The 16,397-nt window shown below is 51.5% G+C and overlaps 1 protein-coding gene and 1 non-coding gene across 4 annotated transcripts; one reads left to right on the top strand and one right to left on the bottom strand.

Annotated features, from left to right (window-relative positions):
* The first annotated feature begins 64 nt into the window (after positions 1–64).
* Positions 65–12,706, top strand: RBP5 (retinol binding protein 5). Of its 3 annotated transcripts, none has more exons than XM_037988337.2 (4): positions 65–174; positions 1,443–1,621; positions 5,101–5,202; positions 5,658–6,149. In XM_037988337.2, the coding sequence occupies exons 1-4, from the start codon at positions 132–134 to the stop codon at positions 5,709–5,711; spliced, it is 378 nt and encodes a 125-aa protein (XP_037844265.1). In that variant the 5' UTR covers positions 65–131; the 3' UTR covers positions 5,712–6,149. The 3 variants fall into 3 exon arrangements, with proteins under 3 accessions (XP_037844265.1, XP_072876544.1, XP_007965646.1); XM_007967455.3 differs by lacking the exon at positions 65–174 and adding an exon at positions 958–1,159; XM_073020443.1 differs by lacking the exons at positions 65–174; positions 5,101–5,202; positions 5,658–6,149 and adding exons at positions 946–1,159; positions 12,511–12,706.
* On the bottom strand, positions 10,993–11,103 carry LOC119620753 (U6 spliceosomal RNA). Its single transcript, XR_005237305.2, has one exon. It is a non-coding gene; the product is annotated as a U6 spliceosomal RNA (small nuclear RNA).
* Positions 12,707–16,397: the final 3,691 nt, after the last annotated feature.

Here is a 16,397-nt window from a genome sequence, read left to right as displayed (position 1 = left end):
GAGGCTCCGGGACCCGAGGAGGGATAGCACGTCGTGCACCCCTCGCGCGTGCACCTGTCGGGACCGGTCGCCTCCTCCCGCCTACCTGCCCTCCCTCCTTCACCTTAAACCGAATTTCACCTTAAACCGTGATGAACCAAGCCCAGTGGATTCTGAAGCCCGGGACGATGGCAGGTTCGAGACACAACTGGGCAGCTGGGGGCGGGGCACAGTATTATTTAGGCGCCTCCACCCCGCCTTCACAGAAATACATCTGGAAAGCATGGGCTGTCCTAGGGCTGGAGACTGGGGGTTATGGTCTCATCGATGACTCAGAGGGAGAGAAAACCCTCAGGGTCCCAAGCCAAAGAGAATAAAATTCTCCAGAATAGCCAACAAACTCCTCTCTGGCTGTCTGTTCCGGACTTTGAACTCAGCAGCCCTCGGGCTCCGCCTCCCTCCTAATGGCTCGTTAGGACCAAGAGTCTGGAATGCCACTTTGGGGTCCCAGTTGAGCACATTGCCTGAGGGAGCTTTGGGGGCCAGACCTACAGGGTGCTCTTCATGGTGGCTTCTGGGCAGCTGGCTGTCCTCAACCCTCCCCTCACATCTTCCAACATCACTCAGTCCCAGGATCTCAGGATATTGTTGGAACTCATCTCCACCTCACACAGCCAGACCAGCCTCAGGTGCCTCCCGGGAAAGACTGCCCCTCAGGCCCTGGGAGGGTTCCCAAGCCTGCCAAAAATGAGGTGGAGGCCAAAACTGGCCTTTGGATGGTTCCAGTTTTGGATGACTGACAGCCCCAGATCCTGCTCCAGGTTCCTTCCTAAGTAAAAGCCTAGGTCAGACACAACTTTGCCAAATCCCTGCCCCTCCTTCAGTCTGGAGACACTGCCCCCAAACTCACCATAGGGGGAGGGAGGAAGTCTGATAGGGACTCTTATTGCAACAGGGCCCCAGCCTTATAAAAAGCCCTGGTAACCAGGCCGTTACACATCCTGTCTGTGTGCCTGCTGGCCTGAGTCTCTCAGCCTCACCTGCCAGACAACGCCCCCTCCTTCCTCACCCTGTCTCCTGTATTCTCCTGAAACCTTGATCCACACAATGCCTCCCAACCTCACTGGCTACTACCGCTTTGTCTCGCAGAAGAACATGGAGGACTACCTGCAAGCCTTAAGTAATGGCCTCGCCCTCCCAGACCCCTGTCACTCCCTTTCTCCCCTCTTTCTTCCTGCCTCTTGGTCCATGGAGAAGAGGGAATGCCCGGGGTTGGACACTGTGGAAAGGCTCAGGCGGCTGGCGCCTGACCCAGGATCCATTTCTAACCAGGCATTGGTAGGAGGGGGTGAATCCATAGTCCCAGACCCAAAGAAGGAAAACTCACAGCCCTGAGGGGCTGCTGCTGGCAGAGGAGCTCCTGGCTGGCTAGCAGCACCCCTACTAAGAGGCAGCTCCCACAGACATCAGCTTGGCTGTGCGGAAGATCGCGCTGCTACTGAAGCCCGACAAGGAGATCGACCACCAGGGCAACCACATGACGGTGAGGACGCTCAGCACCTTCCGAAACTACACTGTGCAGTTCGATGTGGGAGTGGAGTTTGAAGAGGACCTCAGGAGCGTGGACGGACGGAAATGCCAGGTACGTTTCCCGTGGCTGGGTGGTGGCCAGAAGGAGGCATCACAGGAGACTCCTAACAACATGGGGCAAAACAAAGTGACCTTCCCCAGCCAGAGCGAGGGGAGGAGGGGAATGGTCACCATGGCAGGGAACGCAGTCCCCAGGATACCAGTCTCCAGAACTAACAGGTCCTGGTGCTCCCCGTCTCTCTCCCACTTCTTCCCTGCCCTCTCTTCTCACCAGCCCAAAGGGCAAAGAACAGGGAAACCCAGACCGAAGAGCAAACATTTGCCTACTCTCTAGCCTGTGACACTGTTGGTCACCCAGAGTCTCTTTTACTTTAGCATCAATAACTTCACTCTCCTGCATTTCTTTCTACTTCTTACATATTCCTTCTTAGCCTCTTAGGACTAGCAGATCCTAGTCCTCCTATTAATCCTTTAAACTGGAGTTTTCTCCCCAGAGTTTTTTCTTAATGTCTTCTCCCTTTTGTCTGCCCACTATCCATAGGCTAAATCATCTACACCCATGCCTTCTGCTTCCATCTATAGGCTGCCCTTGGCATGAATTCTCCAGCCAGAGCCATCTCCTGAGCTCCAGGGCAATGTTTTCAACTGCCTACAAAATACAGTTGGCCTTCCATATTCATGGGTTCTGCATCCACAGCTTCAGCAAACTGCAAATGGCAAATATTTGGGAAAAATAAAAATAAAAAAATACAAAATGATACAAATAAAAAATAACACAGTATAGCAACTATTTACAGAGCATGTGCATTGCATTAGGCATTACAAGTAATCCAGAGATTATTTAAAGCATATGGGAAAAGGCTGGGCGTGATGGATCACACCCATAATTCCAGGACTTTGGGAGGCTGAGGCAGGCAGATCATTTGAGGCCAGGAGTTCAAGACCAGCCTGGCCAACATGGTGAAACCTCGTCTGTACTAAAAATACATAAATTAGGCCGGGCACAGTGGCTCACACCTGTAATCCCAGCACTTAGGGAGGCCAAGGCAGGCAGATCACCTGAGGTTGGGAGTTCGAGACCAGCCTGACCAACATGGAGAAACCCTATCTCTACTAAAAATACAAAAAATTAGCTAGGCATGGTGGCGCATGCCTGTAATTCCAGCTACTCAGGAGGCTGAGGCAGGAGAATCACTTGAACCTGGGAGGCAGAGGTTGCAGTGAGTCAAGATCATGCCATTGCACTCCAGCCTGGGCAACAAGAGCAAAACTCTGTCTCAAAAAAAAAAAAAAAAATACAAAAATACAAAAATACAACAATTAGCTGGGCATGGTGGCGCATGCCTATAATCCCAGCTACTTGGGAGGCTGAGGCAGGAGAATTAGATTTACTTGAACCCAGGAGCCAGAGGTTGCAGTGAGCCACAATCACGCCATTGCACTCTAGCCTGGGTGACAGAGCAAGACTCTGTATCAAAATAATAATAATAAAGTATACAGGGGGTGTACGTAGGTTCTCTTCAGATACTAAGCTATTTTATTCAGCAGATTTGGTGGGGTGGGGGTCCTGAAACCAGTTTCCATTTGAAGGCCTAAGGTCAAACTCAAATTCACCGTCTTCCTATCCAAATCTACCCCACTTTTATATCTACTGTCTCCACTAATGGCAATCATCAGCCAGGCCAGAGACCTGGGAGTCATAATCAATATCTCTTGTTTCCTTACCTCTAGGCTCCCAGTATGCACACACACACACACACACACACACACACCCCACCACCACATCTAATTGGCCAAGAAATCTTTGTAACTTTTCTGCATTACCCAGTATAGCAGCAGCTGCTAACTTCAGATGGCCATTGAATACTTGAAATATAACTAGTCCAAATCTGGAAGCTGTAAGTGGACTTTCAGACAATGCCAAATAAAAAGAAGCATTTTGGAAATGTTTATATTGGTTACATGCTGAAACAATAATATTTTGAATATTTTTGGTTAACTAAAATATATTATTTAAATTAATTTCCCCTATTTATCTTTACTTGTCTAATATGGCTCCTGACCCATTTTATTTCTGTTGAGCATCACTCTTCTAAATGGCTCTCCTGTGTTCCCTCCTAACCTTTCTCTATTACCACCCTAATTCAGGCCTTCATTTCTCACCTGGTGCCTGAAATTGGTTTTTTTGGGGGTTTTTTTTGTTGTTTTTTTGGGTTTTTTTTTGGTAAAGTTGGGTTCTCACTGTGTTGCCCAGGCTGGTCTCAAACTCTTGACTTCAAGTGATTCTCCTGCCTCAGCCTCCCAAATGCTGGGATTAAGGGTGTAAGCCACTGCATCCTGCTGGTTCTCAATCTTAACCCTCCTCTAATCTGCATGCTGTAGCCACAGGGTCTACCTAAAATATAAATGTGACCATGTCACTCTCTGACTTACACCCTTTCAGTGATGATTTATTACATTATATCATCTATTACACTTAACTCAGCATACAAGGGATGTCTGTGAATCAGCTCTTCAATTGCCTGCAGCACATATACTCTAGGTTAGAGCCCTTCAGAACTAATTGCTTTTCTCTTTTACCACTATTTCTAGCTGTTTCTTTCCTTGCTAGAAATTTCCCATTTTCTCTAATCTAATTAACTCCCAACTTCCTTAAAGATTTCACTCTGCCTGCCCCACTGCCTGGTGTCACAGTTACCTATTTACTGCTCCTCTATCCGTTCAAGACTCTGAGCTCCTTGTTTGGGGCCTCTCCTATGGGAGAACTCAGTAAGGTTGATTGAATGCTCAGGCCCAGAGGGGTTGACTCTTTATTTCTAAGGATACTTCAGCTGTTCTTGAAACCGAGAAAGAGGAGAAATGAGATTACCTGGTAGGATTTCCAACCAATCTCTCTTTTTTCTCAAAAGTCCCTCTAGGTCAGCCAGAAGTATCCAGAGAAAAAAGTCTCCATTCTTCATAAATGCCCTCCCCAATTTCACCTCTACTTATTCTGCTACCACCCCTGCTCTCACCCAAAGGTCACTGTAGACAACTTTGGGCCCCCCTCGGTGACCTTTAGGAGTGGGAAGCTGGGTGTGATGATTCATGCCTATAGTCACAACACTTTAGGAAACCATGGCGGGCAAATCACTTGAGCTCAGGAGTTTGAGTCCAGCCTGGCCAACGTGGAGAAATCCTGTCTCTACTAAAAATATAAAAATTAGCCGGGCATGTTGGTGCATGCCTGTCAGCCCAGCTACTCGGGTAGGTGAGGCATGAGACTCACTTGAACCCAGGAGGCAGAGTTTGCAGTGAGCCGAGATCCTGCCACTGCACTCCAGCCTGGGTGATGGAGCAAGACCTTGTCTCACCAAAAAAAAAAAAAAAAAAAAAAAAAAAACCGAAGGGGAAAGGGAGTCCTGCTGAATCAGAGCAGCTCCTCGCTCAGTGGAGGGGCTGGAGCAGACAGTATCTGCTGCGGAGTAAAAGGGGGAGCCCACTCAGAGTGAGCTGGCCTCCCAATGTCTTTATTCCCTCTTTCACCTATAGACCATAGTAACCTGGGAGGAGGAGCAGTTGGTGTGTGTGCAGAAAGGGGAGGTCCCTAACCGGGGCTGGAGACACTGGCTGGAGGGAGAGATGCTGTATCTGGTAAATGGGGTAGGGGCTGGGTGTCTGGGAGAAGGGCCTCCAGCTATGAGGCATTCCCTTGTCCAAACCAGATAGGTCCACCACTCTTCCCCCAGCCCAGCCCCACTCCCTGTCCAAGGAATTGACCAGGGAGGGAAAGCAAAAGCACTGGGAGGAGTGGGGAGAGGAAGAAACAGAGTGGCCAAGGTGGGCCCTGGCTACGAGTCAGATGAATGCCCATAAATCATCACTGGAGCAATGGAGGCTTCAGCCGTTTCACATCCCCTGACCCAGCCACCTTCCTTCCTGAGGGGTGGAAAGTTGAGGATGTGGAATAATAATACAATTGCCCATACATCAAACACTCAAGCTGCTGTATCCGGAAGGAGTAAATGGAGGTCAAGGACCTTGAGGAAGGGGCTCTGGCTGGCAAAAGCCCTCTTTCTCACTCCCCTTTACTTCCCCTCTCTCCCCAGGAACTGACTGCAAGGGATGCAGTGTGCGAGCAGGTCTTCAGGAAGGTCAGATAGCCAGAGAGGAACTGAGGCCCCTCCAGACAGCACCAGCCCACAGACCCTCCTGCTGTGCCCCCTTCAAGCCCAGATTGTGCCAGGTCAGCTGTCCCTGCCTCTGGCCACCTACCCTCCCTCTGGGTCCCTCTTCACCCCTCCCTGTGTTAATTTGTAACTTGCAGCCCCCAGGCCAAAGTCCTTTCTCGCACACCACTGCCCAATAGTGACCTCACTTACAGGTCAAGGTCTGGCCTCCCAGATGAAAGAAGCAGGCAAAGGGAAGGAGCCCCTGAGAACAACCAATGTCCCCTCCCTCCTGTCCATTCGACCTCTTCTTTTCCTTCTAAGAAAGAACTAAGCTATGGGCATTTGGCGATTAGTGAAAATTCTATCCTGATGGACTTCTGGAAAACTGTGACTGGGGTTCAAGAGTTTAAACAAGGGCTACCGGCAGAGGTTTTTTGTCCATTTCTTTGTCCTTATTCTCGAGAAAGCCTCATGTACTCAACAACACCAGGCCCAAGACACAGCCCCACCCACACAGGGTTCAACGGACCCCACAGTTCTGACATCTGAAGGCATCTGGCTATTTGATACTTCCATCCTATGTGTTGGGAAAGAGGGATGGGATGGGGTAAGACCTTTTTCCAATGCTGGGGTAGGCGGGGAGCTTCTAAACAGTGACCTGTCTGCTTTGGGAAGGGCAAGCAGCAAGAAAGCCAGAAAAAGCAGAAAAAGGAAGTAGACGGAGGATGCAAGGTCAAGGAATAAAAGACAGGAATACAGGGGTGTTAAGGCATAGGAAAGAGAAGCCCAGCAGTCCTGGCTATAGGGACCCTCTGCTGAAAGGCCAGAAAGGCTGGAGACCAGAGATAAAGAGGAGAGCTGAGGACAGCAAGGGTCCCAGAGTCGCTGCCTTGGAAAACAGCCCAGAAGGGTGGAGCTGGCTCAGGGACAAGGCCAGCTCCAGCCTCGGGCCTCCTCTCCACCTCCACGGGCCTTGGCTCTTTCAGAATAAAAGTCCTAGGGGGGCAAGTGTCAGAGAGAGGAGGGCTCAATGTGAGGGTGGGAACAGAGCCCGGGGGAAGGGTTGAGGGAGTTGGAAAGTCCCTGGCCCTCATCAGATGAAGACTCTTGCCCCATCTTCCTGCAATGGCTGGGCCCCCCATGCACACAAGACAGTCACTAGGGCTCTGGCCAAGAACTAGGCGTGCGATACTGATCCTACCACACACTCTGGAATGAATTTGGAATAGAAAAAAAAAAAAGGAACTCGGGGTTGAATGGAATATCCTATTCCCTGCCCAACCTCTCTGCAGATGTCCCCAGTAGAGTGGAAAGCCCCTTCTTCGCAAAGCCAACCAGCAGAAGCTCTGAGGGCTGCTGGAATCCACCTTGTCCCATTCCAAGGCACAGGAGGATGCTCCGTGTGTACTCACCCATCGCCCACATCTCCAGATCAACAGTGTCCTCGCTCTTGAGTTTACAGTGCGCGTCCAAGCGTCTTCCCACAGGACGGTCCTCCATGCCCTTCAGTGACCATGCTGGTCAGTGAAGTCTCGGCAGAGGCCTTGACTCAGGAGCTTGTAGGCCCCCATGGTGGGTTTTTCTAAATATTTTTATACATTTTAATTTTCCCCCCAAAGTTTGACACTTCTTACCATGGTGGTTTTAACACCCAAGCTAAAGTGGGCTCAATCCCCTCAAAACTCCCAGTGATGTGGGCGTCTAGATCATGGCCACTGCAGGTCCCCATCCTCCACTCGACCACACTCCTCCAGGGGCCAGACCCCACCAAGAGGCCTGGAGACCCCCTAACGGAACACAGGCATCAGGGGTGGACTACGCAGCTTCAGAGGCATCTCCAAGAGGGTGGGAGCTCGACCGGCAGAGGGGAGGGGACCGCTGTGGGAGGCTGGAGCTGCTGTTTCCCCTGCGGGCAGCAGGGGGCGCTATGCACCGCAGCAGAAGCCAGGGATCCTCCAAATTCAATCCTCCCTCCTCCACCACCTTCTTGGATATTCCATTCCCACCACACACACACACGCACACACACACACACACCCCCAACCCATGTCCTCGTCCTCACAAGACCCTTACCCCTCATTCAAATCAGGTTCCACCCATCCTCAGAAGGAAGACATAGTCTCCAGTGGGAACAAGATGTGAGTGGAGAAAGGGCAGGGGAGGGGACAAGGGCCACAGACAGGTGGGTCGCACACCAGACCCTCCCAGGGACACACAAAGTTGTGGAGTTGACTTGGTTGGCCAAAGTCTTAAACCCCAGGGATATGATCAGGAATCCAAAATGTTTATTTCCATATGAGATGGAATAACTGTGCTCTCTAAGTCAGCCCAATGCAGGCCCCTGCCCCACTCCCACTCCACCGGGCCCAGATTCTGGCTGGAACTCCAGATGGTCCCTGAGAGTCTGTAAAGACCAAAGGTCAATTCAGAGCCCTTTCCCCAAAATAAACTGAGCGAAAGTGGATGGGGAGGGTGGGTACAGGTGTGTGTCCTGTGAAGCAGAGGACCATGTGCTGCCCAGGACTTGGGCTCCATCCCACTGGGGGTCCCAAGAGGAGGCAGAGCAACAAGGTCTAGCCGTGTACCGCTCCCAACTGCCCACCTCTCCCCTCAGCCACCACCTCCCACATGACCCTGACTCCTATGTGCCCAGGCCTGTATGTTGAAAACGAGCTCAGGTAGAAGCAGGAAGTGCCTCAACTCTAAAGCACAAAGGCCATCCCAGCCAGGGGTCCAATCCTGTAACATGGCTGGACCACTTATTGGCAGCAGGGAACCCCTAGAGGCCACCACAGATCCCAAGATCCCAAGAGAAAGCAGAGGCATGGCCATTTTGGTCCCTTTCCCCCACCCTAATGTCACTCCCTAAGATGTAGGAATCACATCTGGTCTAGGCTTAAGTACCCCAAGTAAGAGGCCTGGTATCCCTAGCGTGCAGAGGATGGAGATGAGGGTGGGGGCTGCCCTTTCCCTCACCCCCACCCCATCCAGCGGCTCCCTGCTCTTCCACAGGATGCAATTCCTCCCCTAGAGCCTGCTGCTCCCACCTGGCCTGGGACTAGGACCACTTTTTCTTTTTCTTTCTTTCTTTTCTTTTCTTTTCTTTTTTTTTGGGGGGGGGGCACAGAATCTTTTTCTCTCGCCCAGGCTGGAGTGCAATGGTGCAATCTCGACTCACTGCAGCCTCTGCCTCCCAGGTTCAAGGGATTCTCGTGCCTCAACCTCCTGAGTAGCTGGGACTACAGGCACATGCCACTATGCCCACGTAATTTTTCTGTATTTTTTAGTAGAGACTGGGTTTCACCATGCTGGCCAGGCTGATCTCGAACTCCTGACCTCAAGCAATCTGCCCGCCTCAGCCTCCCAAAGTGCTGGGATTACAGGTGTGAGCCACCGCATCAGCCATGAGGCCACTTTCATAACCCCCAACCAGCTGTCTGGGAAATCTCCCCCAGCTCCCTCTCCCTGGGGTAACGCCCAGTCATCAGAGTATCCATGCTGTCAGGGTCCCTGGGGGCTCACCCTGCACATCCTGGGGCTGTGTCCATGATTATGGGCAGGTGGGAATCAGGGAGAACTTGTAGGTACAGCAGGAGGTGAAGGGCAAGAGGTGAGGAGACCTAGTGGGCAAATCCAGGCGCCCTGTGAAGGTCTCTGATATAACTGACCCGAGTTTGCATGGAGGACAGAAAGAAAGAAACAACAGTGGTAACCAAGGCCTCTGAGGCCAGGGTGCAAGCAGTACCCAGAGAACCCTGCCTGCCCAGGGGCCAGAATCAGCAATCTCCAGGCCCTCACCCTCTCCCCAGGCCTCAGCCAACAGGATGGCATTGCTCTGTGGGAACCTGTGCTCCATGCTGAATTCGCACTCCCACTAGAGGCCACTTAGGTACCAGGGGGATAAAATGTAGCTGACTTTCCACACTCACCTTTCCAGCAAAAACAAGAAGGACCTCCATCTTTCTCAAGGGCTTCCTGAGCCACCATCTAGCTGGGGGTGAGCCTCCTGCCTCCCCCTACCCCACCCTTTCCCAAGCTGCCTTCCCTCTGCCCTCATTTTACTCTGGCCACCAGGGAGAGGAGGCAGCTCTCAGAGCCTCTGTTCTGTTCCCCATGGGCAGTGAGTGCCCAAGCAGAGGGTCACCGGCATAGCCAGGCCATTGAGTTCATGGACAAATCACTTGCCTCAGAGGCTCTAGAGGAACCTAAAATGCCACCCAAAATTGGGAGGCAGTGCTGCATAGCGGCCAGGCATGAAATGCCACCTATCAGTAGCTGCGGGAGTATATACAAATCGCCAGCCTTCAGCAAATGAGCCACATTGACCAGCCCACAAGGCAACACCAAGAGCATTTCCCTCCTGCTGGGAATTCTGTGAAGACTGCACGCACACTCAGCAGAGGACCTGGAGTGGAGTGCGCCCTCACAGATGCTGGCTATCGTTACTTGCACTACTCCCTGCCTCTTCACCTGATGATTGAAATTCTCTTAACTAGAAGCAAAGCCTTGTATTCTTCAGTTAAGGACAAGGCAGCAAGTGCCACTACCCTTGGGGTTACACAGTGACATATTTACACCAAAGTGTAAGTGACGCATACCAGAGAATGGGGGCTAGTGTAGCCATCATCTTGCTGTCCAGGCAGGTAAACCATCTGGGGGTGACAAGGATGAAGGGGAGTTGCCTCCCCAAGGGATCCATATCCAGAGTCTCTCATTGCACCCCACTCCCCATCCCCAGAGAAGGATGCATGGGCTCCCCAGGACAGCACTGCCCTCCACAGCCCCTGCTGCAACAGCCACTCTAGCCTTCCCATCCATGGAGAGAAGGCTTCAATGCAGGAGAAAAGGGATGATGCAGGGTCAGCTGTCCAGCCCAGTGCTACTGCAGTGATGGCTGCACAGTCATCAGCTCCAACCACCCCAACCCCCCAGCCCTTGGGACTCCCCCATCCCCCACAGTACGTACTGAAGCTATCTCATTCAAGGTGCTAGGCACCAGCAGCAGAGGCCACATCCCAGGCCTGGACTCCCCCAGTCACCAGCTGCAGGTACTGCCACTCTCCCTTGACCCTCCCAGCTGCTCCCCTCATCCCTATGACAGCTGAATACAGGAACCAGCGCCCTCACCCTACGCTGGAGATTCCTCATGCTTCCCTCTTCTTGAGCGACCTCCACCCTCCTGGCCCTGGTCTCCTGCAGGATATCTCGCCATCTTTCTTCTTCTTCCTCTTCCTCTTCCTCCTCCTCCTCCTCCTCTTCTTCTTCTTCTTTTAAAATTTTTTTTAAAACACTTCATGAATTTGCATGTCATCCTTGCACAGGGGCCATGCTAATCTTTTCTGTATCCTTCCAATTTGAGTATATGTGCTGCTGAAGCGAGCACATCCCATTATCCTTCTACACTAGCAGAGCTCCAGTTTCCCCTCCATTCACGCCTCAGTTTGTACCCACACCCCCGCCCTACAGATGAGTCGTAGATGGAGGGTCTACCTCAGTGTGAATGGAACCGTTTTTCTTCCACGCAAGTGTGCATATCCCACACGATTCTGCTTGCATGTACTTCTTCAATGTATGGTGCACGTGCCTATGGTCATGTGGCGTCTCCATCTTCTGTTCTATAGAATTGCTGAGAGCCAGCATCTTCCTTTCCCTCTTTGTGCACAGAACAACAGCTGTGGCATCTTCCTTGACCCAGGCAGGTGGCACAACGCAAAGCTAAAGACACCGCTCGAGGAGTCGTGTAACCTCAGGCGAATTCTTTCACTTCTGTGTGCCTGTGCCGCCTCCCAAGCCTGGTCCTGATCCACTTTCTGTCTTGTCTTTCACACCTGCTCCTCCCTTTGGATTCCTCTCCCTTCCTGGCTGTTTTCAGAAGAGGCTCGCTCATATCCTTGACCCAGCTGTAAGGAAATTATTGTCACCCTTAATGCAACTAAAGCTTATCCTGCTGGGTCCTCACTGGAGCAAGAACCCACAGGGGAAAGGGCAGCCAGGTGGCAAAACCCCACCCCAGCCTGTCTCCCACCACTCCTTCTTTTCTGAGAAGCATAGGTGGGACAAGGTGGGACAAGGTGGGCCTCTTGGATGAGGGTTTATTAAAGTCTTGGAGGAAACAAAAGGGAAATAGAACAGAGAGTAATATGCACCTCAGTTATCTGAGACACAAATGCAGCCTCAGCCATAAAAGTATTGAAGGAAGGGATAGTCCAGTATGTAACAGAAGTGCCCTGCTATTGGCAAGCAAAGCACAGATGGAGTGAATTTAAAGAGTCCTTTACTAAAGGACTTTGTTTCAGGACGAAAGACCACACAGAGCCCACAGGGTGTGGGAGATCTGGAACTGGGATCTCCAGGCTCTGAACTTGTTCTGTTGGGCAATCTGCTGGTGGAGACCTTGTCTTCAAGTGTCGGGATGCACACTGTGGTCTGCCTCCCCTAGGTTGCAAAGGGCATTCTATCTGGGACTCGTCTTCCCTGCCCATCTGCTCTTCTTTTCAACAGCTTCTTGGTTCTTTTGAAACCTATGCTGTCTTCCCAAAGCCCTACCCGCTATTGTGTTGGCCTCCTGTAAGCCATGCTTTGATCCGTCCAGTCCTGCTCTTGGGTGGGATGAACGAGAGGACTCTACAGATCTCAAGGTGGATGAGGAGAGGGTCAGAGCCCCCAAAGGCACTCTGGATTTGGGTCAATGCGCCTGAAATACAAGCATACCCAGCAAAAATAATATCCTGCTAGCTGATCATCTGCATGTATTGTACTAAAATAATACATCTACTTCTATGAGAACCAGCATCCGAGACAGCCACCAACAATACCTGCTTCCCAGTATTCCTGTCCTTGTGATGTCTCCTTCCACATCGTACCAGGATTGTCTGTGTGACCAATGGAATAAGGCAGAAATGATGCTATGTCACTTCCAAGGCTGGCTTATAAAAGACACTGTCGCCTCTGTCTTGCTCTTTCCATCTTGGGTCACTCTGGGGAAAGCCAGCTGCTATGCCACGAGGACACTCAAGTGTCCTATGAGGAGGGTCATGTGGCAGAGAACTGAGGCCTCCTGCCCACAGCCATGTGAGTGACCGTCTGGAAGCAGATCTCCAGCCCCAGTCCTGCCTCCGGAGGACTGCAGCCTGCACCTGGACCAAGCCTTGTGAGAGACCCTGATCCTAAACTACCCAACTCAGCCGCTTCTGGATTCCTGACCCACAGAAACTGTGTGAAATAGTACATACTCACTGTTTTAAACAAAATGTGGTGGTGATTTTTTACAAGCAGACAGATAACTGAAACATAGTCTTAACCTTGATTTTCATTGCAATGACCCCATCCTGACCACAGCCTCAATATTCACTAAGTGGGCTGAAGAATGGGGTTGGGGGGTGGGGGCAATAGATGACTTCGGGCAGTAAAAACATATCCAGCCACAAAAAGCTATGACTCCACCCTCAGTGCTCACAGCCCTCCCATCCTAGCTCTAAGCCCAGACCACTCAGCACCCACAGCTCAGCATCTGCCCTTCCACGAGTCTAGAGAGTGAAGTTCAGAGGTGGGCAACTGCCCCTTTCCCTTCCTCTTTGAGGCCCAACTACCTGAGTCCTGTCTGAGGACTGCCTCTCCCCTAGGTAATTATTAAAAGGAATGTCCAGCATCTTCAGATGGTACCCTGCTCCTTTCACAGTTGTGTGACCTTACTCTGTGGCTTCAAAAGGACAGAGACATCAGAATACAACTCAATGTGCCTTGCGCCATTAGACGGCATGAGTGACCAGACGTAGGGAGGATATATCAGACAGCACCGGATCTTAGCTCATAGGAAGTTGATTGACAAGTTCTGTGGAGGACAGAGCAGCAGGGCCCTGAAGTCCACAGCGAGAAGGGGAAGATGGTGTTCTAGACACACCAGCAGGGAAGAGCCAAACCTGGATGGCCAGTTTGACCTCCCAGGGTAAGGAGCCTCTGGGTCTTCCCTACCCCTCCCAGGACCACCGCAGTGAAACTAGAGCCAGAGGGTTCTTTGCTGAAAAGAGGGTGAGTGAGACGGAGAGATGCAGATGGAAGGAGGCTGTGTGCAGATGCCATCAGGTTTTGCCAAATCTAAAGCCTGGAAAAAGGAGGACACCCGCTGATAGGATTTGGCTCTAGGTCCCCACCCAAATCTCGTGTGTAATTGTAATCTTCAGGTGTTGGAGGAGGGGCCTGGCAGGAGGTGATTGGATCATGGGGGCAGTTTCTAATGGTTTAGTGCCATCCCCCTAGTGCTGTCTCCCGATGGAATTCTCATGAGATCTGGTTGTTTAAAAGTGTGTAGCACTTCCACCTTCTCTCTTTCTCCTGCTGCCGTGTGAAGAAGGTCCTTGCTTCCCCTTCGCCTTCCGCCATGATTGTGAGCTTCCTGAGGCCTCCCAGTCGTGCTTCCTGTTAAGCCTGCAGAACTGTGAGTCAATTAAACTTCTTTTCTTCATGAATTACCCAGTCTCAGGTAGCTCTGTATAGCAGTGTGAGAATGGACGAATACACCAGCGAAGGTGGTATAAGGGCCTTCGGTTCCACTGTGCTCTTCCTAAGAGTCAGAGCCTTTGGGCAGTCCCCAGCCTGCCAGCTAGAGACTTCCGCTGCCACCCAGGAGAAGCAAAATGCCCACCAGGCCCAGAACTGCTACCATTTCCAGAAGCCCTGTTACCAAATGATAGACCCCAGGTGAGGACTAGCCAGGCCCTCTCCAGGGCAGGATCCTTCTCCTTCCACTCACAGAGCTGCTCTCTACAACCAGGTACCAACAGTGAGCAAGCAGTCACATGGCAATGATCAGGCTTCTCACTAGAGAATAGTAAATGGGGAAGGGCCATGTTCAGACCCTCAAACTCTACTCAATCCCAGCTCCCAGACGCACCTGTCTACCACCCGCTTCTCTTCCTCCCTGCACACCTTGAAAACTCCAAAACCTGGTGCATACTCCCCACTCTGCCCCATCGCAAGAACTCCCCCACAGACACAGGTGGACACCTAGATGTGCTCAGTCCTAGGGCTGCCACAACCTGCAGGACAAAATTCCTCTCTCAAGGAGCCCACAGCCCTGTGGGAAAGACAGACACACGGGCAGGAGGTTACCATGCATCAAGAGTCCATGAGCACAAGGAAAGTCATTTTCTCTAAGTCAAAGAAGGCTTCGCAGGGGAGAGGACACGAGGAGAGAGGTGAGTAAAAGTGGCCAGCATCCCAGGCATGATTACTACATGCCAGGCACTGACTCTTCTCAAGAACCCAAGTGCATGTCATTGTCACCATTCTACAGGTAAGAACACTAAGGAACAGAGAATTTTAAGTAATTTGCCAAAGGTTATACATCAAATTAAAGACAGAGATGGGATTTGAACCCAAACAGATTGGAGCCTGACCACCCAACCCTCAGTTTCTCAACCTCGCCGCTATTGACATTCAGGGTCAGATAACATTTTGTTGTGGGAGGCGCTGCCTGTGCATTGTAGGATGCTTAGTAACATCTCTGGCCTCTACCCACTAAATGCCCGTAATGGGAAAAAAAATCTCTAGATATCGTCAAATATCCCCTAGGGAGCAAAACTGCTCCTGGTTAGAACCACTGATCTAACCATTTTGCTATTACATTCTGCCTAATGATATTTATTGTTTGCCAAATGACAGGCACTGCCCTAAGCAATTCTGGTTGTTAACTCGTTTAACCCTCACAACAACCCTGGGTGTGGGTACCATTGTCCTCATCCTTGTTCTTCAGATGAGGATGTTTAGAGGCACAGAGAAATTATGTAAGCTGGCCTTGGTCACCAAACTTTTAAATGGTAGAGCCTGAGTTTAAACGTGGTGAGTGTGGCACACAAGCCCAACCCTTTAACCAGCATGTTATGCTGATGACTAAAGAACATGGCATTGGTCGGGGAGTCACACATGCAAATGCAACCGTGTTTGCGAAGCCATAACATCATGACTGTGCCTGGAACACACATGCGAGGCGGGAGCAGTGGAGAGCGGGGCCAGAAAGTCATGCAGAGCCCGATTATGAAGGAAGAACCTGCCGAGACAAAACAAGTGGCTGGGGCTTCATCTCATGGATCAGGAGGCGCAGTCATTGAAAAGTTTTAACCTGGGAAGGGGCATGGTTGATTGAGATTTTAGATACTGGCAGAGTAGGGAGGATGGGCTTGAGGGCTAAACCTACTTGCTGACACTTCACTGGGGTTGAACTAGCCACTGCCCAGGTGTCCACAAGGCATGGAAGTTAAGGCCCTGACTTGTAAGCCTGAGATAACTTGGGGGTGGAGGAGTGTGGCCCATCAGAGTCACCCCTCTGCCCTGGGCTATCCACATCTCCACTGGCCATGCCAGACAGAAGCACGGGGTCCCCACCTGGCTAACTCAGCCGCCTCATCACCCCTGCTGCTCTTCACCTGGCTCCTGTATCTCCCTTCTCACCTGGCGCTGGGCACAAAAGCCCCAACGTGTCCCAGCCCACGGCAAGGTAACTAGAGATAAGACAGGGAAGCTGTGGACAGCAATGACTCGTGCTGCCCCAGCCTCCTCTGCCTGGGCTCTCCTGTGGCTGTTTGGATTCCAAGAGAGGGCAAGCTCCTCTCTAAATGCTGGGGGCTGATGAAGGCTGCAGAGAAACTCCCTGGCCAGGAAGCCCCAAGGCACTTTCTGTTG

Source organism: Chlorocebus sabaeus, chromosome 11 (genome assembly GCF_047675955.1).
Source record: "Chlorocebus sabaeus isolate Y175 chromosome 11, mChlSab1.0.hap1, whole genome shotgun sequence".
NCBI classification, from domain to species: Eukaryota; Metazoa; Chordata; class Mammalia; order Primates; family Cercopithecidae; genus Chlorocebus; species Chlorocebus sabaeus.
This window is presented reverse-complemented; position numbering and strand designations above follow the sequence as displayed.

What these genes read in the sequence shown, in the direction of transcription:
- RBP5 (XM_007967455.3), top strand. Translation starts at nt 1,087, where the DNA reads ATGCCTCCCAACCTCACTGGCTACTACCGCTTTGTCTCGCAGAAGAAC. An exon ending in GGACTACCTGCAAGCCTTAA is followed by an intron (nt 1,160 to 1,442) that starts GTAATGGCCTCG and finishes CAGCTCCCACAG; the next exon opens with ACATCAGCTTGGCTGTGCGG. An exon ending in AGGGAGAGATGCTGTATCTG is followed by an intron (nt 5,203 to 5,657) that starts GTAAATGGGGTA and finishes CTCTCTCCCCAG; the next exon opens with GAACTGACTGCAAGGGATGC.